General features: G+C 45.2%; 1 protein-coding gene across 1 annotated transcript in view; it reads right to left on the reverse strand.

Moving 5' to 3' along the window:
* Positions 1–24582, reverse strand: part of PLEKHM3 (pleckstrin homology domain containing M3) — a 74617-nt gene that overhangs the window by 48000 nt on the left and 2035 nt on the right. The window contains exons 2-3 of the mRNA XM_082483845.1: positions 15069–16004; positions 550–695 (exon numbers count right to left, since the gene is read on the reverse strand). Of these exons, the coding sequence (XP_082339971.1) occupies positions 550–695; positions 15069–16004 (1082 nt within the window). The remainder of the gene's footprint in view (positions 1–549; positions 696–15068; positions 16005–24582) is intronic.

The following is a 24582-nucleotide window of genomic DNA, read 5'->3' on the forward strand; positions in this document are numbered from 1 at the left end:
TTTCATGGCACAAGACTATCATTTTCCTGATGGCAGGCTCTGGCTACCTTTTAATAATCTCCCCGTCTGACAAATTTTCTTCTTCAAGAGAGCTGCTTTTCCTCTAATAGAGCATTTACTGGTTGTTTTTTTTCGTCCTTTTCAAATAGCCCATAATAATAATATTCGCAGACACAAAACATCAAACAGCCTCTCTCCCTAACAGTAGCTGCTAGGTCTGAAGCTCTAGCATGGTCTGGATTCCTTATGAGTTTGTTATTATTTCAGCATACGCTCCCCGAGCTCTTGAACAACCAGATAAGCAACGATGGAAAAGATGCCACCAAGAAAGAGGAGCATGGCTGCTCCTGTGGAGGAACGCCTTAGGCCTGGCTAAGGAAAGGAAAACATCTGTCTTGTTGAGGGAGTGTGGCTCATTCTGGCAAGATGGACAAAGAAGACAGTATTAGCAGTCAGTGCCTGTAACCTTCAAGCTGTCGCAATGTCTGTGTTTCTACCTAAAGAGCAACTCAAGTCACTTGCTAGCAAGCCAGCCTGCAGGGAGATTACCTTGTATTTGGTAGTGTCCCAGTTATGAACCAGCCGTGCAGGGATGAGGAAGCTGTCATCCACGTGGCAGGTGCTGCAGTAATACCATCCACTGTAGCTGCACACCTTGGCTTTCCCATTGGACAAGCCTATGGAGCGCTGACAGCCTGGAGGAGAGAGAGGGGAAAAAGTCTGGGTCTGTACACCACGCAAGAGGTACACCCTTAGGGTGCAGTAAGAAAAGTAGTTATTCCCCCATCTGAAACCCTTTTTAAGTTTTATTTATTTATTTTAAAAATGAGACATTTCTCATTCCCTTAAAATAAATATCACTACTCTTGCACTAGCGCTGAACAAGCATGCACTAACTTGGGCATCTATGACAAAGAATTTAGGGAGCAGCCAAAGGATACTTAGCACTTCTCAAGAAACAAAGGCAGAAGACCAACTTTGAGACACTGGGCATTTAAAAGGCACGGCCATCTGAAAGCCATGACCTGAAGCTTAGACAGAAAACACCAGACCACAGAAGTACTGCACGCTTGCTCCAGACAGCTCCCATTGTCCCCACAACAGAGTGGCTCAGCACTGGCTGCCTGGAGGAGCACAAGCCAGCTCCTGCTGATGGCCAGAAGGGATGCTGACTTGTCAGGTAGGATTCGGTCACAGACTTAGTGCAGCCAAGGCAAACCACAGTCAGACCATGAATAATAACTGTGAGCGGCAGTCACATTGAGAAGGAGTAGTCCCTGACTAGCAGCAGTGACACAGCTCAGTTTCCTGTAGGGTTTTTTTTTTTCCTTACGATTGGATTACCCTGTGTCTTACAACGTCTGAGGTCTGGCTGGTACTTTTTTCTCAGCGGGATCCCTTGCCTCTTCCCATGCCCTCTTGCCTGGAGTCCCTGGGGTAAAACAATATATTCAAAAGCTGCTGCTTTAGTGGGAAAGAACTAAAGCAGAGCTCTCCTTCACCTGACCACCTGTTTTCACAAAACACACAGAAACTCAATGTATTTGACACCTCTGCCTATTCTCTCAACAGTGGCTAAAACGAGCCAACAGGTTCCAATAATATTAGAGTGGAGGGTTGAAGACAGACAGCACAGTCACATTAAACAACCTGCTCAGGAAGCGAGGCTAAAAATGTTTGGATAAGATACAATGAGATGTCTGTGGTTCTTATTAACACCTCTTTGACACAGCACACATGACAGTATTTCTGCTTTTCCTTCAAATGCTGGTGTCCCTGTATGACATTTACAGCTACAGACACAATAAGCACCAGAGCCCCACTCCGGCATGTGCTGTATGCTCAGACAGTCTCTGCTGGAGCTGGTTCACAATGCCGATTAGCAGAATCCTTGTACATCACTTCTATGGCAAAAGTATTGATTAAACAGAGTCTTTTAGGCAGAAGCCAACTGACCGACTGCTTTTGTCAGTATAACTGATTTTGTTTAGTGTAATTACGTAACTTCTCCCACTGAAGGCATCTTTTTTCCCCAGTAGAAATTATTCTGATTTGAGGAGAGACTGCAGCTCAACTACTCTAGGCATAAATCAAACTCCTCCTTCTCCCCATTAGCTGATGCTACCATGTCCCCTCTGCTCTAATCAAAATAATTAGACTAACCTGACCAACACAATTAGTTCACTTCCTCCTGTTCCACGCTCCAGAGCCATTTGGCCATTGAGTGTCTGCAATAGGCATGATCAAGTGAATCAACATGGGACATGTCCTGTCTCCATTTCTCTCTCTCCCTTCCCCCCCCTTTTTTTTTTGTTTGAAGTGACACTATGCAGTTTCTTGAAAAAGGCAAATATACAAACAGGTTAGTTGATGAGAGAGATACTTATGATAATGTCTTCTCCTTTACCATTCATAAGATCAGAGCATAAATACAAACGTGTCTCAAGTGGTATAACTCAACATACATAATGCAAAAATATGATCTCATCTTCACTAATAATCAAACAGAAACCCCAAACATTATGACTGTAAACTATTATCACTGTAGAAATAATTTTTGTAGGGTAAATATTAGCAGAACTTTTTGCAAAGCGGTATTTTTAGGGCAGAAAGAATGTAGATATGCCTTCTATAAGGGTAAAGTCAATTCAAGTAATTCAACAGTGTGTTACCAAAAAAAGATAACCTATGACTGTTGCTTGGGTTCAGAATTTAGGACTCAAAAACTTCGTACTTCCCTCAGTGCAAAGCACTCATATTCCCATCTTTCCTTTCCTGTTCTTTTCTTTTTTTAAAAAAGCAGTTTCCTGACTAGTCAGTTAAAAGTTTCCATGAAATCCTGCTCCACTGTGCTGTTATGGATGAAGTCAGCAGGCACGCCTGGTAGTAAGCTCAGTATCAGTGGTCTGTAGTGCACATAAAACTATTCTTTCAATTTTTAAAATGCATTCATACCTAAAGGTGATGGTTTTGCACAGCTGACAAGACATGAAATACCAGTCTTGTTCATCTGACATGACATTCCTCTGACTAGTAGCCCTGGAAGATGCTTGCAGAAGGTACTCACGCTGTTGCTATGGAGCCCATGTTTTTAAAAGCACGACAGAGGTAAATCTTGCCCCTCTGTAAAGGAAACAGAGAAGTATGCCCACTCCTCTCCTCATGGAGCAAGATGAAGGAAACGATGAAAGAGACCATCCCCCTTTCCCAAGCTAAACGGGAACAAGCCCTCAGAGAGGACGTTTGTGTTAGCAATACCTCAGTACAGCACGTTCTTCTGTGTCGGCCTTGCTAAAAGAAGCGAAGGGTCTGAATCTTTCTTCTCACTAGTTGCCTCTGAATTTCCTATCACTGAAAGGCACTGAAGCATTCATCTTTATACTTCAACTGGCTCCAACTTTAGCATTCATTACATACAGCCGTCGCCTCACACTCGATGAAACAGACTGCTAAATGACATGTAGCATTCTCTAGCTCAATGTGTTTGGACCAGCTAATGAAGTACTAGTGGTAAAGCTGTGCCTGGATGAGACTGAAGTCTCCTAACTCAATGCCATTGAAAAATTCCCCAGTAGCCAACACTTACTCGTCTGGGGGATGAGGATGGGACAGGACACACTGATTTCACTTAACTGCCACCATGCACTCCTTGCCACTCCACAGGCTGCTAGTTTGTTTTAGTGCCATAACTCCTGTATGTTAGATTGAAGGCGAGAATAAGCTAAACTCCAATTTGAATTGCCATCATCCTAAACTAAAATGTTTGCATTTGAGAAGTGACCATTTTGAGGCCTAATTTCTTGCAACCTCCTAGAGCCAGAAACTCACTGCAGTCCATGGAGATGTTTCCTCAGGAGAGGAATGACAAAGCACAGAAATGCCGGGGGGACTTCCCTTCTCCTCCCTACATTCAAACCCAAAAGAACTGAAGGTCTCTGGGGCGAGGAGGGTCTCAGCAAGCAATCTTGGACTCCCTCCCCTTCAGAAAGACTGGTTTTATAAAACAGAGAAAGTGGAAGAAGTTCCTATCCAAGCAGCATGCATTGCTTTCTCCCTTATTCCAGCCCTTCTCTGAGACCACGTTTGTTTCCTTGTTCCTCAGAAACACATTTTTTACACAGAGTATTTTTCATTCCTCTTCATATCCTCAAGTAAATCATATTCTGCAAAGCTACATGACAGTTGTAACGTTGGGGTATTTCAGATGAGAATGTGGCACTGGCACCTACCTTACATTTTCCCTTACCTTGCAAGCTTTGCTGTTTTAAAATCACCGTCTTTTCCATTCCTATCTGTTGTGAATCATAATGATGGCTATTTCTACAATCCTTTCAAATCAAGTTATCAAAGCACTGATTTTCTTTGATGTTATGCAGTTCAAAGTGATGTAGTGTGACAAACATATTTCTGTGGCATAGATCACTTATGCTACTTTGTTTTTTTAAGATGGAAAAAATAGAGCAAGAGTAAGAGAGAAAGAGGAGGAGGAAGGAGTAGCTTGTGGCTTAATGCCTTTGGCCTGCACCTGGACATTCAGGTACATAAACTTGCCCTTATGCTTACCAGAAGCAAAGCTAGTACTGATTCCTGACTTTAAACTCTTGAGCATCCCCCCCAGCAAGATAGTCAGATGTAGCTGACCGCCTCAGAGATCGATAACACAACTCAACAAATAATTTGGGGTGGGGGAAAGGACCATTTCATGTTTGCAGAGAAAACACTTACTTGCCTATAGCTAGAGAAAGCACCTTCCACAGGAGGGGGGGAAAAAGCAGCACAACTTTCACCAAGCCTCTCTCACCTATTCCTAATGCTCAGACAAAGTATTATCCATACAAGATCTGTACAAAGGTCTGGCAAACCCTGAGCCCAGAGCAAGGAAAATACTGCAATATTTACTATTACCCCAAATCACCCCTACCTAAAGGATGTTATAGAGCAAGCTACAGAGGGAAGAAGCGTAGCTGTAGGTATACTGTCAGCAAACTGGGGGAAGGAGTAATCCCAAACCTTTCATCACAGAAAATATAGCAAAACAACCTTGGAATCAAGCAAAGAAAATAGGGGTTAGAAAAAATAGCAGCAAGAAAGTACTGCTGGGCAGAGATGAACCTCTCTCAACAACATGTCTGTGAGCAGAGCGGAATATCAACATCAAGAGGCCCATCTGCAAGTGTTAAGACTTCAGGAAGAAAGAAGTAAAGGAAGACGAGGTTAAAAAGTTACGACAAGTTTCTCTCCTTGACTTAAGGTGATGGTGAGGATAGTATGGAGGAGGAATACAAGACACTTGAATACAATTCCTCTTCTGCAAAGAGTGGAAAACACCATTTCTGCCACTTTCAGGATGTTGCATGCTCTTACAGTCAAGGAAGACAAGCACAACTATTCTTTTTATCCAGATACCTTTTTCTTTAATATTTAGTAAGAAAAGATTGGAGTAGCTCCACAGTGAAACAGAGAAAGTGGAAGACCAAACGAGAATTAAGTACACAACTGTTTTCCTTATTCAATAAAGTTCCTTGCTCAGTATCAGAAAAAAGCAACTCCCTCGTGATTGTGTAGCATAATTAAATCTGTGACAGATTAGCCTACAAGCTAATTCATTTAGAAACAACATACAATATCAAGAAAAGAAAATGACCCACAGACTTCAAAAAGCTTTCAGCTTGATAAAGCCATAAAACAGACTAAGCAGAAGGAGCACAGCAACAAATTTTCAGTGTTAGATCAGCCGTACAACATTGCTCAAGCTGCTCAGCACAAACAGAAAGAGAAGGTGAGAATGACTTCAGTTGCTGGCCTTGTGCTTCTGTGCATCTATTCCAATTCACTCCACCACGGGAAAATTCAAATTCACAAGGAAGACACACTAATGATCGAGCTCAGTTCTCCCTCACACCTACCCACATTTGAACTGGCATTACACTTTGTCCTTTTCCCTGCATTACTTTTTTTTTTTCCAAAGCCATTCTCTTTCTAAAGAAATAATCAAAACCTCATAAACCTCCAAACAAAGTCTGATACTTAACTCACCTTGCCTACTTTTTTGTGAGCTTCTTAAGGACTTTAAAAAAAAAATGACAGCAAAACCTTAACAGACTAAAGGCAAAAAAATTTCCCTGTTGAAGCCATGTGGGTTTGATCCAGTTATAATCATCTAAGCAACATAGAAATCCCACATTATTTATGTCAGCGATGTACAAATCCCACTTTAATTATAATCTAGATCAGCTCCCATAGAAATAAGAAAGGGTTCACTAGTCCCCAACTGCCAGACTATTTTTTTTTTTTTAAATAGATTCCAAAGGACGGACCAACCATTCTGAGTCAATGGAAACCTTGAGTATTAGCTGGAGCTCAGGACTAAGCCCTAAATTAACAGCCTTCCCATCTTCATTAGTGCCATTTGAAGATACAATGCATAGCCCTGTCTTTCCTGTCTCACACAATCCAGCTCAGCTAATTTAGCCTACGCAGTCTAGGCTTGCTGGCTACAGGCTCTAGACTGGGCTGGGGAGACAGGTCATTCCAGAGCGTGACCCATCCCATTGTACTGGTGATGTCTCAGAGGCGGACAGCCGCAGAGCATCTCTCCAAGGCAGATGAGAAGAATCACCCCCTAGGCACCTGGGCTTTCTTACAATCAGTGAAGACTGGATTAGCATAGGCATCCAATATTTAGACTGGTAGGGGTAGGCGAAGTAAACACCACCCTTTAGTGTCAGTCATGCTGAACACACAGAGCTGTGACCCTCTGCAAGAAGATGAACAATAAAAAAAAAATAAAATCACTGGTGGAAACAAGCACATATACACATATAGCGCACATACATGCATAGGAAACATTCTGCATGTTTGTATTGTACTTATCCTTTGTAGAAGAAAGGATACAAACATGCTGCAGGTTACACAGCTAAATTCTGCCTTCCCAAAAAACTAAGAGTAGTTAAGCCTGCAAATTTAACACTGAAAAAACATAAATGTCAAAGAATAAGCTTGCACTTTGCCTATATAAGTCAAGAACAACATTTCATCAACAAATCAGGACCAAAAAATACTAGCTATGTGTCAAATGGCTGCAACAAAACTACACTTTTGGAAACTAGCTTTTTATTTGCTTGGATTTCCTCACTTGAATTTCACCAGAATATAGGTTCTTTACCTCTAGTGTCAAATGCTGAGAAGGGCTGAGATACCATTCTTCCCAGAGAATTTGTTCCAAGGGAATTGCAAACAGCTACGAAGACACGCTTCACACACAGTTATACTTTGTGAATCCTTTAACGCGTGGCCAGTTTGCATCCTCCTAGTGCATCCTTTCAATGCCTTTCTCCCCATTCCCTGGACAACGGCACTGAGGAAGAATACCATATACCTCAAGCTAATTTGCTATTCTTTCCCCCATGCCCTTATAGGATTATTCCGTACAGTATCTGGCGCTTTGCTGAGACTCTGACGTGCTGTCTGACAGAAGGGAACGGGAGCTCCCGTGGAACGACTTATTGGCAGGGCTCAGTAATTCACCGGCTCTTTAGTCAGGGATGGGAACCGAACACGCTTTCTGGGCCAGCTCTTGAAGTCTGCCAGCTAGGAGTAAGTAGATAATTTGAGCATAGTTGATAATGATATTCCCATTCCTACAGTTGATTACACTCGTGCTTGGTTTTCTACGCTAAGAAGGTAGACAAGAGAACATAGCAAAGAGCAGGCCAGCCGTTTGCGTGACCAGAGCAAGCGCTGGTGCCAGTGTGCCCAGCTGTGGCCAGGTCATTCAGCAAAAAGGGTCTCTACTTAACTCAGTCTTCATTTCTGCTCCACAGTTAGTCTGAAGAGCACTTACCCCTGCCCCGCTCACTCATTTACTTAACACTGAAGGCTACCTGGTTTGCTAAGTCTCACTTACTTGATACAGCAGCTATTAACATACCTAGAAATAATCAGCTCTCTTTCTGTTTGAACGCACAGCTGGCTTTGTACCCCCTTTTAATATGAGGAACAACTGTTCAGTAAGTGTGGTTATGTATTTTTGCCAATGCTATTTGGCTGAATTTCTTCTTAGTTGCACATCACTACCACAGCAGCACCTTGGGCATACGCACTATTCAGATTTACGCCACACAGGTATGTATCAGAGTCTATTGATGTTGCAGAAGGAGAGACTCAGAACCTGAAACCTTCCCACCAGTTGGCCTGTGGTTTGTCTTGTATCTTCTTTTACATTCCCCCTGATCTGATCCACATGTAATAGTTTTGCCAGTAATACACTGCTTTGGCATGTGACAGAAGTGGGAGGAATGGGAGAGCCCTGCAAACGCACACCCCCCACCCCCTAGTTTTGTGGCAGTGGTCCTAAAGCAGCCATTTTCCTTCTGTATTTGTCTCTCAAGGCTGCACACTTGCATGGATGCTCTGATGCTGAGCAAACGCACAGTGCATATCATAGTTTTTTTTCCAGAGCAGCGTTAAGAGGGGCTCCCGATGATGCCGGCTCCTGTTAAACCTCCAGGATTCCCACATCTTTGCCACCTCTTCTCCTCTGTCAAATTTTGTTAAAACAGTCAGGTAGATTCAAATCTTACTTGGATATTCAGAATCCCTGTTTTTGGCATCCTCTTCTTTAAACTTTAAGCCAAAAGATTCATCAAGACTGGCTTCACACAACAAATGGACCAAAAAAATCCCCAAGCAACCAAGAGTTCTTTGGGGGCAGTGGAGCTAACACCAAGCACCCACAAGCTGGGAAGAAACAAGGCACAGCCAAGGACAAACGCAGAGCCTATATTGAGAGCAGAGACATGCTCACACACAGCAGAATTGAGCTCATACAAGTAAAAGAAATAAGCACAAATATTTTTTTTGAGGGGGCGGGGGGGAATCAAAAAAATAACATACTGAAAACCTGCAGAGTTGTTCACAGAGGCAGATGAGAGCAATGGGGTCACAGATGCCCTTTAAACCTGGCAGGAGGAATATGTAGATTCATCAGCCAAGACATTCCTATCAGCTGTTCAGCCTGCAGGGCTGAGGCAAAGAAATCAGTCAAACACCAGCTGAGGATTGCAAAGCGCAGGTCACGGTGCAGCACAGGCACTGAACTGGCCAAGTACTCACCTAAACTGCCCTTCTGGGCAGCAGCAGGTCCATGTCAAACCTAAACCCTATGAAGGGGAAGATCCCACTCTGTGAAGGTGCCAGCCAAATCCAGGAAGGTGAAGGACCTAACCTTCTGCCAGCTTAGCTAATATTTTTCACTGCCATTTCCCCTAGTCAAGCCATCTTAAAACCGGATTGAAGAGCTCGCTCACCTTCACCACTGAAGATTAAATGGCTTCTGTGATCATAACTGATCACTGATAACAGGTCTAATCAACTCAAGCAAGTAAGAGAGATACCGTGCGGTATCTTGTGATCTCTCCCCAAACAAAAGCTGTCACATGGTCACCGTGGACCAGCAACCTTGTGTTCTGAAACGTGTAGGTGCACTGCAAATTAAGTACCTCCTTGCTACACAAACTCAAGTCACCCTTGTCTGGAAACCTTCCTCCCACTCCTCCCAAGTCAGTGGCCTTGTTTAGACATGGTGTATTTTCCAAGTACTAATTTAGACATGGACGATGTTTTTTCTGCTCAGCTAGTTTTGGGTAGCAAAGAATAAGAGTTTAGAAATACCACCATTAACAGTGGAAGTTTTACTTTTGAATCAATAGAAACAGAGCCTGAAAGTCACATACAAGACTGGAAGACTGTGGTCTAAAGTGAAGGTACTTAAACAATAAAACCTTTACAGTGCAAAACACATTCTCAAGGGATTTTACAGATTCTCAAGTAGAGGGAAGGCAAAAAGCTGCTGAAGTCTTGGAACAAAGAGATCAATTGAAATGAAACCAAGCACAAAATATATACAGCACTTAGAAAGCACAATCCTAAAAGCCCTGGACAGGTGAGAACAATTGTTATTTGGGACTAAAAATGTGACAAGAGTGCTGACAAGCTTCCATAGGACCTTCTGGTATTTTACTATTGTGCTATGTTTGCCAAATTCATCCCCCAGTATTTTTATTTCAGTGACATGCTACAAACAGGTGCTGGATGTGATGACAGTTCACGAAGTATTTGCTAAATTCAAGGAAGGAGCACCCATGCTTTTCAACTATCTGCATTTGAGAAGTTTCAACTATATGGCTTTTTGAGAAGTTGAACATCAAACCTGGCTAATGCTTTTTTGCCTTTTTTTTTTGTTTTTTTTTTTTTTTAAATCATACTTGCTGGCTTGCAAGCTATTCAGAAAATACTTTCTTTTCACTGAGGAAAAAAAAAAAACAAACAAAAAACCAAACCCCCAAATTTTACTTTTATTGCAGTAGGGGCTGGTTTCAGTCCAGTGGGGTGAGCTAGAGCAGAGGCTGCACAAGCTGGTGGTGTTGCACTGGACTGTCCCTCATCTACACACTTGATCCCAGCACCAGAGGCAGAATGACTGCTTGAAAACCAGCGGCTTTCCACCTGCTGCTCAATTTGACAGGGCTGCAAGCTCAGGAAATAGCCCATTTACTAACCTTGGCTTCTCTGCACCTAGTGTTCAGCTCAGCCAGCCAAGTCAGTGGAGCCCTAATAGCAGTATTTATCCTTTTGGCAAGACGTGGAGAAAGCAGGGAGGAGAAGACAGAAGGCACCCCAGAAGAGGAGCAAGGAAAGCCACACAGACAAATAAAAGGGTGTAGAGCACATTTTGCAGAAGGCAGAAACTCCCACATCCATTGGGACTGGCTGCTAAGCAGCGAGAGTTCCTGGCAGACACAATTGACTTCTCTGGAAAAACGCTTGTTTTAATAAAGGACAGGGAGAGAAAAAATAAAAGGTGAAAAGGAAGAGAAGGCATCAAAAGAACTGGAGCAATGCAAAAACAGGAGGCAAGGGCAGAGGCTGTTTTGTTTGTTTTCCCCATCTATGGAAACCCAAAGGCACACGCTAAAGGAATAGCAATAGTGAAGGGCAGCTGAGGACATTTGCTCCTTACAGAACTCCAGGAGAGTTCCTCCAGGAGAAATCCCTGCCTTTCCCCAGGAGCCCATGGATGGTCCAACAGGGAGACAGGACAGCCACTGAAGTACTCACATCCACCTACCGCCGTCTGCATGCCAAACACGTTTTGATGGAAGCCACCTCATCACAATTTTGTAACATGAACAGTTTGGGGATTTCTCTTGAATCCAGGTGAAATAAAGACACAAAAAATAATAACATATTCCCCCCCCCCCCAACAGATCCTCCTCACATGATGCATGTCTCTCATTTCCTGCATATTAAAGAACAAATCATAAAACCTGATATTTACCAGCTTGGACTTGCAACCAACTTTCACTTCATACCCACTTAAAGACAAGGGGTAGGTCCCTCCAAAGTCTCACCTGAGCAGACTGAGGCTCACAAATGCCAGCCTTGCTCAGAGCCCCAAACGCTTCCCACGGGAACATGGCTGTACTCCAGTGACAGGACAAGAACGAGCCTGCAGTTATACGAACGTGCAAAGGACAGAGGAGGCTGCCATTCCAGTGCCAGCAGTTTCTACTTAACCCCATATTCCGAAATGTATTGCTGTTCCAAGCCAAAAATATAAATGATGGCAGCAAAGGTAAAAGTGCTTCTAAAAAACACACCTCTCCGCTGTTCATCAGTGGCCCATTCGTTCATTTTTGGAAATTATGAGAAATAATGCCCTGCCCTCCGCAGTAAGACAAAGAGTTAGAAATGCGGGGAAGAGATTTTGTGTCTGCTCATCAAGCAAAAGAAAACTTTTTTCAAGCTGCCCTTCTGACTCCAGTGTATCAACAGTTTGTCCCCCCTGCCCCATGCCTACATTTGACACCACCGCCCTGGCTTATATCAGGCCTTGAAAAGTGCTAGTCAGACTCCAAGATAAACTTGTCAGTAGTGAGGCACAGACATTCCTATTCTTCCCTACCTGCTTGTGAGTGTCAGCTGTTTGTCTGGGAGCAGTCCCTTGAAAAGCTTTTACTGAGGGAGAAAAGGAAAGGGGGATGCAGAGGGCATTTCGGGGGGGGTGGGGGGGTGGGGAGAAGGGAACTGGGGAGGGTAACCCCACAAAGACTGCAAAGAGAAAATTAAAAAAAAAAAAAACCAAACCAAAAAACCCACCCTGTCCCCATCAGGTCCTCCCAACAACCTTCTTTATCAGAGGTTCATTGTCAATCAATTAGCCGAGACAGCAGGGGTCTGTAGGAAGGGGGGTAGCTTGAGAGACAATGGTCTGTCCTGTTGTATTACTATTTAATCACTTTTCCTAAATAAATAAAGCAGCCCTGAGGTGCTGTCATGTCAAGGGAATTTATAACAAAAAAACCCTTCATTTTTCATTGGTCATTACTTTTCCTTCCCTCCCACCCCTGCAGGACTAGAGAGGGTTATTACTGTAGCCTTAAGTTCCATCTTTGTGTTGCTTGCCTTTGATTCCCACTCGGACCTTGCCACTTTCTGGCACTAATTTGTCAGGCCGAACAAAGGAGGGATTTGTACCTCCTGTAAGGTCTCAATTAGGAAAGGCTTCTGCTGTATTATGTGCCATTGGGACAGGACACAAAGACGGTAATTACAGGAATTTGCACTAAATGGCTGAAGAATTCACAGCAAAACTTTTCTTCCTCCCCCCTCCTCATCCTTTTCCAAGCTTACCCCTCCCGGCAGCCCTGGGGAAAACCCGCTCTCAATGCCTGCAAGCTGTAATTACCAACAGCAGGCCCCTTAGGTTAAACAGCAGCCCATGCGGGGAACGGCGCAAACCGCCTGCGGAGACCAAGGCACAAGGAGGGAGTCTCAGCTTGCTGGTGTGCCTCCAAAGCCTCCTCAGCACAAGCTTTTCTGAGCCAGGCGAGTTTCCCCAAGTTTCTCCCGGTCAGAATTACAACTATTCATGTCTTTGCACCATGGTGACAGCCCGGAGTTCCAGCCGACTCTCAAAGACCCAACTCAAAGACGGCAAAGGGTCCGCTCCTACCATAAGTGCCGTGCATCCCCATCCTCAGGTACAGGGAATCCCGGTGGCCAGCTTCTCACAGATGCTCCACAACTCACATTTCTCTGCACAAGAGCGTTTGTTCAGTGTCGCAGACTAAAAGGAGAGCACAGGAGCACTGGGAACGTCTGTAAATTAGGAAAAGACTCCATGCAACCCTGACACGGTCAGAGCACCTTATTTCTGTTGGGAACACATGAGTGCAGATGAATTGTCCCATGTTTGGGAGAGGAAATCCACCCTTTCCCACAGAAAAGTCTGCTCCCATACTCTATAATGCAAGACTAAAACCTATGTCACATTGGAGGCATGTGTTTTGCTGCCATCCCAAGGCCTGATCTTATTTTTGAGGTCATTGGAAATGCTCACTTGAAACTCTCCTGGACCTCAGTCATAGGATGAAGCAAAATGACAAAATTTTCCTCTACTGAGCTTTGAATTAAAAGAAGTAAGGAGAAGAGAATAAAGTTTTAATGTCACCCGGGACATTATCTTAAAATGAGGCTGTCAATTCTGCTTGTCTTCTTGAATTTCACAAGGCTGTCTGCTGGATAACACACTGGGCTGAATCCATCTTGGGGATACTTATTTGACCCATTCCCAGAGTCTCCCTGCAGCTTTCCCTCTCACAACCACCCTTAAAGGTAAGACATGACCATTGTCCCATAGTGTTCAAGGAATCAGAGTTGACCCAGGCACCTTCAGTTTCAGCAGTAGTTTGGCACATAATTGATCCCATAAAAAATTGACATGAAGTCATGCACAGAGTTTGTGGCCAAGAACAGAACTGAATGCAGGCAGAAGCCCCCATGTGGTCATCAAATCAATAACTGCAGTGAGGCCAACCTTCAAGATGCTCCAGCTACCAGGTGGGTGCAATGCACTGTGGAGAGGTGAGCAGGAACACCACCTGCGGGTGTCTCCCAGAGAAGGACAAATCCAGTTGCACCCACAGCCAGTTCTGAGGGCAACCCAGTACTTCTGGGGCTCAGGTCTCCCCTGGAAGGGATTAAGGCCAGCCAGCAGGTTGCGGGCCTACACAGAGCCCCCCAGAGCCATGTGTGGTTCCAGAGCAACAGGAGATCCCACACCAGACAACCTCCTCTACCCCAGAGCAGACTGGGGAGGAGGCAGGACCCTCACAGCTCCCATAACAAAAGAGGAAAACCCTCCAGAAAAGCTGTTTCTGATACAGCTGACAATTTCCAAGTGAACATAACTAAAGCCAGCCAGAGAGTACAATTTAGGCACAAAGTTCCCAAATTTGCACCACAAAGGTGCCCTTGCTGAAGTAAAAGGACAAAGAACTCCATTCACACAGGTCCTCTCTATTTTCACTTCATTCCCAAACTGGATAACATCATGCCCTTGCCTCAGAGTAGAGTCAGCAGTCAAATGAACTGAGATTTGCAATTAGATGCAGAGGCTTCAGGTCATGTTTTCACCCCTGCCATAAGAACCGAGCAGATAAGCTCATGCCTGAACCTCAGTACTAGAACGCACGTCGCTAAACAATGGTGTTTCAGGGAAGCATATATGCTTTGAGGAGTCTTCCGAGAAGACCCAGAGCTGAAAACTGAGCTCCAAAAACAACTTGGAGGAGACAAGGAATAAATAAGGAATAAGTAATAATAAAAGGAAACAAAATTAGAAGTCGGAAAGTTGCATCGAATCTAGAATTCAAATCCCTTTGATTCTGGACCACATTTCCACTGTCCTGACAGCAAGAAAACAGCTCAGGCACCTTGTTAAGGCAGCCCTGGCCTATGTAGTGCTGTATGTTACACATGCAGGATCTAATGTTTCAGCATTGCTTATGAAATGCAGGTGAATCCCAAAATATCCCACAGGCTTTTCTCCACATTTTACAGAGAGCAAAGAAAGGCTAGCACACCAAAGTGTCTGTGGCCACAGTGAGAGGCAGGGAAGAGCTGTGGGCTGCTGAAACACGTACATGCCCTTCCAAGTGATTCTTTTTTTTTTTTTTCCCCCGCAGAAGGGGAGCGGGTGCAGACGCCGCAGGCTGGTTGCTTACCTGCACACTTGAAACTCTGAACTGTGAGCCCTCTCTCTAGAGACAGCGTGGTCAGGATGCTTAGGAAGCTGGTGGTCACAGACTGGCGCTTGCTCTTTCTGAGGTCATTTCCAAAGGGCCGATCTCTGGGTTTGTTCCTAAGCGTGACCTGTGGGTTCTGAGTTAAACTTCTAGTAGCATTGGCTGCTGCTCTCAGTGCCTCCATCCACTCCTGGGCTCTCTGACGGGTCTCTGCACGCAGGCGGAGGACATCTTGAGGAAAAATGACCTGAAAGCAAGAGTCACAGCCATCCTGAGTATCCGTCTGGACTGACAAGCACACATCGACATTGTAGCTTAGCAGAGGATCTTCATCAAGCCTACCGGGTTGGAATGCCATGAGATAAGACCTGTTCAAGACAAAAGTAAATGCCTTCCAGTTATTCTGGACAGTTAACCTATAAAGAGTCCCTGATTTGAGAATATTTTGGTACTCTTTAGTGTTTTCAGTCAAATTCATGGACAGCAAGAGCTTCACGGGCTTCTCTAACAATCCATTGGTTTGAGAAAGGTCACTGTTATTTTCAGGCTTTGGCACATTCTCCAGTTTCTCCTGCTGTCTCGTGAAAGCAGGCACAGAAGCACGCACCGCTTCCCAGAGCTTCTGTCCCCAGTCCAAAGCCTCCCATGAGGACTCCGCCTTCAGCTGTAGCTGCGAGTTGTCCGACAGGACAGCGTCCACCACCTTGGTTTCAATGCAACCAGTAACAGTGACCCTTTGAAAATGCATGAGTGGATACACGGTGGGAAGAGTCTGGTTGCCACTGCTGTCCAGGCAATACAAATACAGTTTGTATGGGGAGAGCTCAGCATAACAGGTTTGCCAGTAGCTGTCATTGTCTCTTCTAATTTCTAAGTATCCCTTCTTCAGAATATTTGGGAACATTGGCTTGTGTTCTGGAGGAAACAAAATGAGAAAGTTACCATTAATTATTTTTAAATGATCATTTCAAATTGCTACGTCATTCTGGCTTATACATCTCTCCTACCTACACCTGATATACCTGGAGGACAGGATCACAGAATAGTTATACTTATCAAACACAAGCACTGAATCTACATTTAAGCCAATGAGAATACCGCACTTTTTTACTCAGAGGTACCAAAACACTTTACAAAAAGGGGACAGGGAAGCACAGGGACAGCGAAACAAAGCAATTTTCCTGAGATTATCCAGGAGAATAGTGACAGAGCAACGGAACACCGCAAGTCTCCCAGAACCTAGTCCAGAAGAGTATGATATTATCAAGTAATCTATTGCCAATTAAAATAGATTTTGCCAGTGAGAAACAAATACAAACAAAAACAACCCAGCCCTGAGGAAAAAATTCTTACTCACATTTGACTTCTACTTCACCTTTCCAGTAAGGGTACCTGTGATGGATCTTGACTTACAAACAGTGGCAGAATTAACAGACACAAACAAAGAGACTTCTGCCCGCGGTTGTCCATCTCCCTCGGAGACTGCTATTCCCGATGCAGGAACCAGGTAGCCACCTGGGAACAGCTCCTCATCCACCGCCCGGCACCATTAGGTCAAAACAAAATCAGCATCAATTGACCTTAACACGCAGTGTTGCAAACCGCAGCGATACAGGAGCTGTGTCACTCGTGGTTGCTGCCCTCAGGCTGACAACCTTAGAAAGAAGGACAGGGTAGACAGCTGGAGGCACAAACACATTTTCAGCGTCTCAGCTTAACCAGTTACCACTCACGTTAACAGGCCACGCTCTGACAAGTTTCAGACATGATCATCTCTGAGTATACCTAAAATGTCTTCAGTGCAGAGCTAAGAGAACAGAAGTGTTTGGACTCGACAAAGCTTGGAAACAAAAAGCCAAAGGTGAGCCTGTATAGAGTTACTGCATCCCCATCTGTCCCGGGCTCCCCAGCTAACACGGCCAGGATTGCTGACCAAGCTGCTCTCACCACCGCTGGCTAATGGGTGAGTCCGTCTATCCTCCCAGGGGCACAAGGAGGGTCAGGGACTATAAGTATTTGAGGGACTTAGTCACTGTCCAAGGGGCTTCTGATACCAACTGGTGAGAAAGCAGAACTTGGGCTGTAACCTACAGTCTAAGGAGGTGCTCCTGTCCTTGGCTGAAAGCATCACTGTAGTCGGTTGTGAGAGCTTCACAGGTGGACAGGTGAAGAATTCAAGACACCAACAGTGTAAAAGCTTTGGCCAACTCTTCAGCGAAGGCCAACTTTAAGGATTTATAAGGATTAAGCACACAAGTTTAACTGAAACTTTCACATTAAACATACATGAGAATTAAGTGTTTGATATACTTAATGTCAGTATGCAAACCTCATGGGGGTTAAAAAATGGGGGAAGGACGCAACCTCCCATCGACACTAACAAAAAGGACGCGCTTCAGTTTCACCTTGCCAGTTCAGCCTCAGCTTCCCCACATCACCCGCTTACTCAGAACGGAGCCTGCTTTTAACACCATGTTCAAAGTGCTCTACACTTACAAAGATTTCCTGCATGTATGACTAAAATCAAAACAACAATTAAAAAATTGCTACTTTGGCACTAGGTCTGAAAAGGTGGAAAAGAAATCAATATAACTACACTTTGCCAACAAATAAGCTACTCGAGAGTATTTTAGCTAAATATGAAAACTGAAAGCCTAATCTAAAACTCAAAATGACAGAGAAAAAGCACACTTTCATATCCCAAATGGATAGATATGTGCATGCACACAAACACACACACGCACAAAAAGAGAACCAATTTTGTTCACTGTACATCTCTGGCCCTGACATTCATTAGTATTTCTGCGCTAACTCAAAAGCCATTAATTTCTCTGAAACCCACACTAATCCCTTTGTAGTGCAGATAATGGGCAGCCATTCTAGAGTCATCTTCCCTTTCTATTAATCCAATCAGAGGCAGCGCTTCTGCAGCTCCAACTGCAATCTCTCTCGCTTCCATCAAGTACAGATGACAGTTCAAGCTTCTCCATAATAAGACAACTCGTAACCTTCCCCCAGCCGCCCCCCCCTTCATCTGCACACAGGTTTGCTTGTCTTTTGTTGAGTTAGAGAAAAGCTATCTCTCCCTGCCTTTCACAGAGGGACACACACCCCCCTCCTTCCCTGCAAGCTCCTGTGGATCAGCTCCACTGCCTCTCCCTCTAACTGGGACAGAACCAGCAGCCAACTTGATTAAAATTCAAATGCCGCGTACTGTTTAGGTCAGGGCAATAAACATGGGCAGAGACAGGTTGTATCCATATGCTCCACATACACACACACTTTAAAACCCTCTGCTTTATCTCCTCGATGTGCACTGTGCCAGATAATACCTTTCCAATCAGAGAGCAAATGCTACCACCTCTCCATCCACCTTCCAAACAGAAACTGCATCTCTTTTCCTCCCTGCAGAGACAGGGAGAGTAAATTGAGGAAGAGTAAAAAAAGGAGAAATAATCACAGTAAATGGCCCACGCCTGAGCCATTCGGAGTTACAATTTCAAGGGAAGAGGGGGAAGGAGGCAGAGGGAAACAAAGAGAGACTCAGCAGCTAGGGACAAGGCACTATCTTCCTCAGCGCCCCTCCTCTCCTTTGGGAATTGCCCACTCGTGCCAGCTAGGAACGCTGCAAGAAGCACGCACCTATCCCTCTCCACACTTGGGGGCAACTGGTGCAACCAGTATTGCAGGAGAGGGAGCCCAAATGTCGTCTCAGCACGACCAGAAGATATATGCTCCTGAACAACTGACTGTACTTGCTTCCCTGTTGCTATGGCAGAAAAACTTGCCCTGTTTTCCACCACTGAAGCATTTCTGATGACAGCAATACCAAGTAACTTGGAAAAGAGCAGAAGCAGTGATGCCTAGATTCTGAGGGGTTTGTCTCCTGAGGTGGCACTCCTCTCTGGGGTCTTTAATGCTTAGTAAGAGATGAGCATAAGTTACAGAGTTTTTGTAATAGTCCTCCTCTCCGATTTCCATAGAACTTAGCAGACACTTTTAGGACCTAAAATGCTCTCAAATTGGGTTGAGCTAGTCACCTGCTTGGTAGGGTTTGGTAGATCAGGGACAAGCTGTGCCTCAGCCAGCGTGACTCAGATTCACAATGTCCACTTCTGACTTAAAAATACAGTCTTTTCTTCCCACCTATCTCCCCATCTGGCTCTGCAGGTATATCTCTTCCAGGCAAGTATATCTGATTCCACTTGGTCCTGAAATAATGACGTTGATATTTAGCCAGAAATTCCCAGCAGATGGCTGTCCTGGAGCCAAATCTGGCTTCTCCCAATGCCACCTCTTTTCAAGAGACCACTACACCAGTGGAACTTTGAACTAGGTAGCAGTTTGCATTAATTTATACACAGAAGCAGCAGCTCTCCCCACCAGAAGGGCATTCGCTCTTTTTCACCTTCTTCAGGCTTAGGGAAAGCAAAACCTGCTTTGAAAATGTTGAACTTGCAAACTCTTAATGTTAGATTTATGCATTGCTAGGGAGGTTGGCTTAGGCATTCACCAAAAATAAGCTCCTCACCGAATGAACTGCCTAAACAGATGGATAAAGAACCTGAACAAATCATTCTTTACGTCTTTCCTTTCAGGTGTGGCATAGTGTGAGAAATGTATGAGAAACTCTGCTGAAGTCTACAGGATTCTGGCTCCCCAGTCACTCCATCCAATCCTTTTTGCTCCTCTGCAGCAAGTTGAACACTCGTATAGTGTTTGCTGAGCAGACCACCAGCACCCTGTGCGTACCAACATGGTGCCTGTGCCAAGGGGGCAGTGGAGAAGGAGGCTGGACTCATTCAAAGTGCAAGACCAATCCAGAACAGGACTCAACTGGAAGAGACAGAAGTATAATGAGTTGAAAGAGATGGCTACCTACCACCAGCTTGGAGATACATAAAACAGCAGCACTTGCAAAAGAAGTGAGAATATCAAAGATGGATTTGCTGATTTTTTTTTTATAAATTCGCTCAATTCAGCTTTAAAAAGAAGGAAGAAAGGATATAAAGTGACTGTCAAAGCTACGAAAATAGGGTCAATTCACCTTAGGAGAGTTAGCTGACACCACTAAGGGAATAACAGCAACTAACCTGAAAATTCAGTTATAAAAGTCATCACAACATCACTGGAAGCAATCAGCACTGCCCCAGGAGATGCACTGCAAATTTATCCCCTGTATGTGAGCCCCTCCTACTGCCTCCCACCGCAGAGCCCTCTCCATCACTCCACACCCTCCCACAGCCTCCCAGACAAAGGAGTGGAGTAGGTCACGTCTCACTCCACCTGAGGCAGCTGCCCACCCTAGACCCCTCCGCTGCTGCCACTCTCTGCCAGCCCTCCATGGCCCTTCCCGCTCGGAGGGTGCCCAAGCCCACGGAGCAAGCAAGAGTGAGCCTTCAGGGAACACAAGTGAAGCACTCTCCCAATTATCTGGTGGGGTTAGAGGGGAAGTATCATCCGGCAGATGAGTTGAAGTCAGGTGATCCAAATTATACTCCCATTTGATCTTGGGCAAAGCGCCTCACCTCTGTCCCTACTCCTGCTCCCTATCCATACTGCGTGGGGTACTTAAGCTGTGGTCTCCTGGGAGAAGGGGCTGTCTCTTGCTAGATCCACAGACAATCCCTGGCACTTATGGACCCCCGCAGCAGAGGGCATCCAACTCATGTTGGATTTAACATAACATTTTTGCCTCCTTAAATCTTGAAAGGCCTCAAATCCCTGCAATACAGCTACCTGTTGAAAATAAATTTGCCACGGGGGGGTTAATCGGTTCACCAACTGGCTTGATACCTCTGGGATTATTTCCAAGTGGTTTGAGGCTTCCTGTTCTCCAGAGAGGAAGGTGCAGAAGTGTTGTTTCCGCACATCTGCCTCTTGGATGACAGCACCGTTATCTTCTGCACACCACCACGGATCTATAACGTTCTACCATCCCAGTGGCAATTAACAGCCTACTGGTCTGCCCTGGCCGTGTAGCTTCTACATACCACATACAAAAGACAGTGCTATAGGGTTTGGGGTTTTTTTGCAAAATCACAAATGGCAGGGAGGCTTCAGAAACCTCCCTGGTAGATGGGTCAGGAGCTAGGCTTTACCTGGCTGTCACTGGAGGGGAAGCATGAAGGCTGCATGTCACACCTCCAATGTTTTATGCCTCTCAGGATCTCTGGCCACCCTCCACCTCTGCAGCAGCTCCCTTACCTGCCACACGTCCCCTTTCCAGCTTTGCAGCTCCTCCCTGAGCAGAACAACAACAGCAGCAATTGATAGCACTGCTGCCTGCTGCTGTGACCCACCACCACAAACCTGCTCAGCGCACTGTACTGGTACCACTAAACGTTGCACAAGCCAATGTCACAGGCACAGAGCTAACAGCCGCCACCACTACTGCTGCCGAAGGTGAGGATATCTGGCAAACAAAGAAAAGTCTGTGTGGTCACCAGAATAAGAGAAAGCAGCATTGTAAAATGACTCCTTAGAACTCCAGCATCACCCCCAGCGCCCAACCTGTGAATCAGTGGCGTGTTGCTCATGAATACAGATTTAGGCATCTCACCTCCACAAAAACACACTAGAAAAGTATGCAATATGTACAAGAGCTCTATGAAGAAGGGCTCAAAGCTCTCTTGAAATACCCCCTGCACAAAATCCGAGTACGAGATCATACCTTCAAAGTGTCCCAAACGATTGCTAGGCTCGCAGCCGGATAAAAAGATGTGAAGAGAGGGGGGGAAAAAGGTATTTTCTTAAATCAGACAGTTGAAAGAAGGAGGTAAAATCCTGGCGTCGACCAGACACCGTAGCATTTGTGCCTGTCGGCCAGTTTTAAGGCAGTCACCTTCCTCTGGTACATCTATTTTGCCATGCCACAGTGCTGCAAACACCCCATAGGCTCAGCTTCCTGACAGAGCACACTGCAAAAATCAATGGGGCTGGCTGAGCACCTCCATAGCCGCTTGTTGGAGAGGGGCACAAGGAGTCAGCCTTCTGCAGTGAGGACAGTTTGTCAGCATGCAGGTGCTCAGCGCAATGACAGCTCTGGAGTTCCCCAAGCTCAGAGGCACGGCTGTCAAACAAAACAGCTACCCAGGAAAAGTCCTATAGCACCCACACTCTCAGAACTGCCTGTGTTTGAAAACATCCACATGACTATCAAAGATAACTGCTCACACATTGTGTTTCAGTGATCTAAGCAAGCTTCCGTGGGATACTACAGAAGCAGCATTCTCCCTTTGTTTGCCAGGCCACATGCCCAGAAATACAAAAGCCTGTCTTGAATTTGCTTACAACTTCCATCTTTGCTTGCTCCACTTACCGCTTGACACTGCTCACTTCTAGTACCCACGCTGTTTTGCCAGCAGGCCTAAGGAGATACTGCCCCAAAAAAGGCACAGCATCTTTTCAGATCCTTTTCTTTTGCAGCACATGGAAAGGATCCAGATTCATTTTATTTGTATTATAAAAAAGCAAGCAGCAGGAACAGATAAGCTCATAGTAATAAATATACTAGGAAGATAAGGAAAAAAAAAATTGTGAAGAGTTAATCTATGCAGCAACTGGGCCAGCCTCAGAGGACTGGGAGACCTCTGCAGGCTCCAGAGGGAAGTCCTTTACCACAATGAGGACTGATAGGAGTGGCTGAAGTTGCTCTCAGTATCTCATACGCATTCATTTTATCTGTATTAAAGCCCTGGAAAGGGATATCTCCACAGGCTGGGGCCACTATGACTCCTTCAACCACTGCAGCAGCTTTTCGCCAACCTTCAAATACATTTTTCAGTCTCTTGTGGAGAATAATTACCAGTCCCAGACACACATACCTGCAACACCTATTTTCTTGCTTTTGCTTTTCTCTTTCCAGCTTAGCTCACAGTAGCAGCAAGCTCTATGGCAGGCTCTCTTGTGAACACAGAGGGAAGAAATACCATGGCTACCTTCTAAAACCTGCACAGCAGCTGAACACAACAGGTTAAGGAAACAGGCTAAAAGAGTGCATTTTTCAGAGCACAGAAGTTCTCCTTCCTCAAGGAGGTACCGCCGCCTTCAAACATGCCATGCAGAAAGGCTCTTGGAGGCCACACAGCCAGCACTGACAAATGCCTTGCACCTTTGCAAAAAGCAGTAGAAAAAGTGTGAGCTGAGCACCTGAGAGGGACTGTCTGCTGCTGGGCTACAGGTGAGTACTGGGAGTTCTTCAGCCACTCGTACTAATCCATTTCCTTCCTTTGCTCAGTTCACCTCCAAAATCCCAGAACTTGACAATACTGCATCTCTTCTGCAAAAAGCCATTTTGAAGAGATCTACGCTTCTGGCAGCACTGAGCACAGCAATGGGACTTGTTCCCAGTACCATAAAGAAATCAAGGAATGGATGGGCTATGGGATACCTGGCACTATTGCTATAATTCACAAAACTGCTTTATAGATGCGAGGTCTTCACAGTTATAACTCACAACTACAAACTGGTTAACGTGAAATCATAATGATAAAGAGTATATCACACTCTAGCAGAGTTTGTTCACTTTTTCTGTGTGGAGAAAAACTTCATTGCATTAACTGCATTTAAACGGTACAAGTGCCTGCTGAGGGGCTGCGGAGAGTACCTCTGAACTGCACTGCCGCTACTAAAACAGCACACCTTGGATACACACTGTGACGGGGTGATGGAATCCCAGACTCAACCTAGCTTACAGAATCCCACTGTTAGATCCAGCTATACACAGAACATGAGTCTCGTCTTTCCTCTTCCTCTCATGGTTATATCACAGAAGGTTTTCTATCAAGCTGTTCTAGACACTGGTTTGAAGTCCTGCTATAGACTCGCCTCTGGATACAGCAAGGTCCTTTTAGGGCTTCCAGAAGGTTGGCGCACCTCCCTGAAGTTTATCTTCTCTAAGCAAAGTGGACCGGAACAGCTGAAGCTGCTGAAAGTGCAGAGACTCTCACCCGGGAGGGGTCAGACCCCACAGTATGTGGTCCCTGACTTCAGAAGCAATGGTGTCCCAGCACTGCAGTTCCTAATACAATTTCTTCGTTTGCCAGAAGGGGAAGAAAAACCTACATCACCGTTTCCATTTTTTCATATCGCTTCCTTTTATGAACAGCTGCATCACACCATCTTCCATTTGTGCGTAAGGGAGGAGGGAACGTAGTTTGCTTCACCCCAGACAGGCGCAGTGCATTAGGGTACACCACAACGTACTCTTGAGGTTGCCTAAATCCTGGACTGACAGAAGGGAGACCTCTTCAGCCCCGGACTACGCTGCTCAGCGCCAGCTGGATTGCTGGCTTGCTTCTTGCAGCTTGGGCATCCCGCGGCAGCTTGAAATCACTCTCACTGAACAGGTACACAAACAAATCTTTACATACAGCACGGCTGAGATATTTCTTATTGTAAACAGTATGACTAGCAGAACCCCTTTCTTTCACTGAGGGGCACGTGGGGAAATTGGGCCAAAAGGATAAAGCTTAAGACACTATCAGGGACA

The sequence above is a fragment of the Vanellus vanellus genome (assembly GCF_965231255.1).
Source record: "Vanellus vanellus genome assembly, chromosome: 5".
Taxonomy (NCBI): Eukaryota; Metazoa; Chordata; class Aves; order Charadriiformes; family Charadriidae; genus Vanellus; species Vanellus vanellus.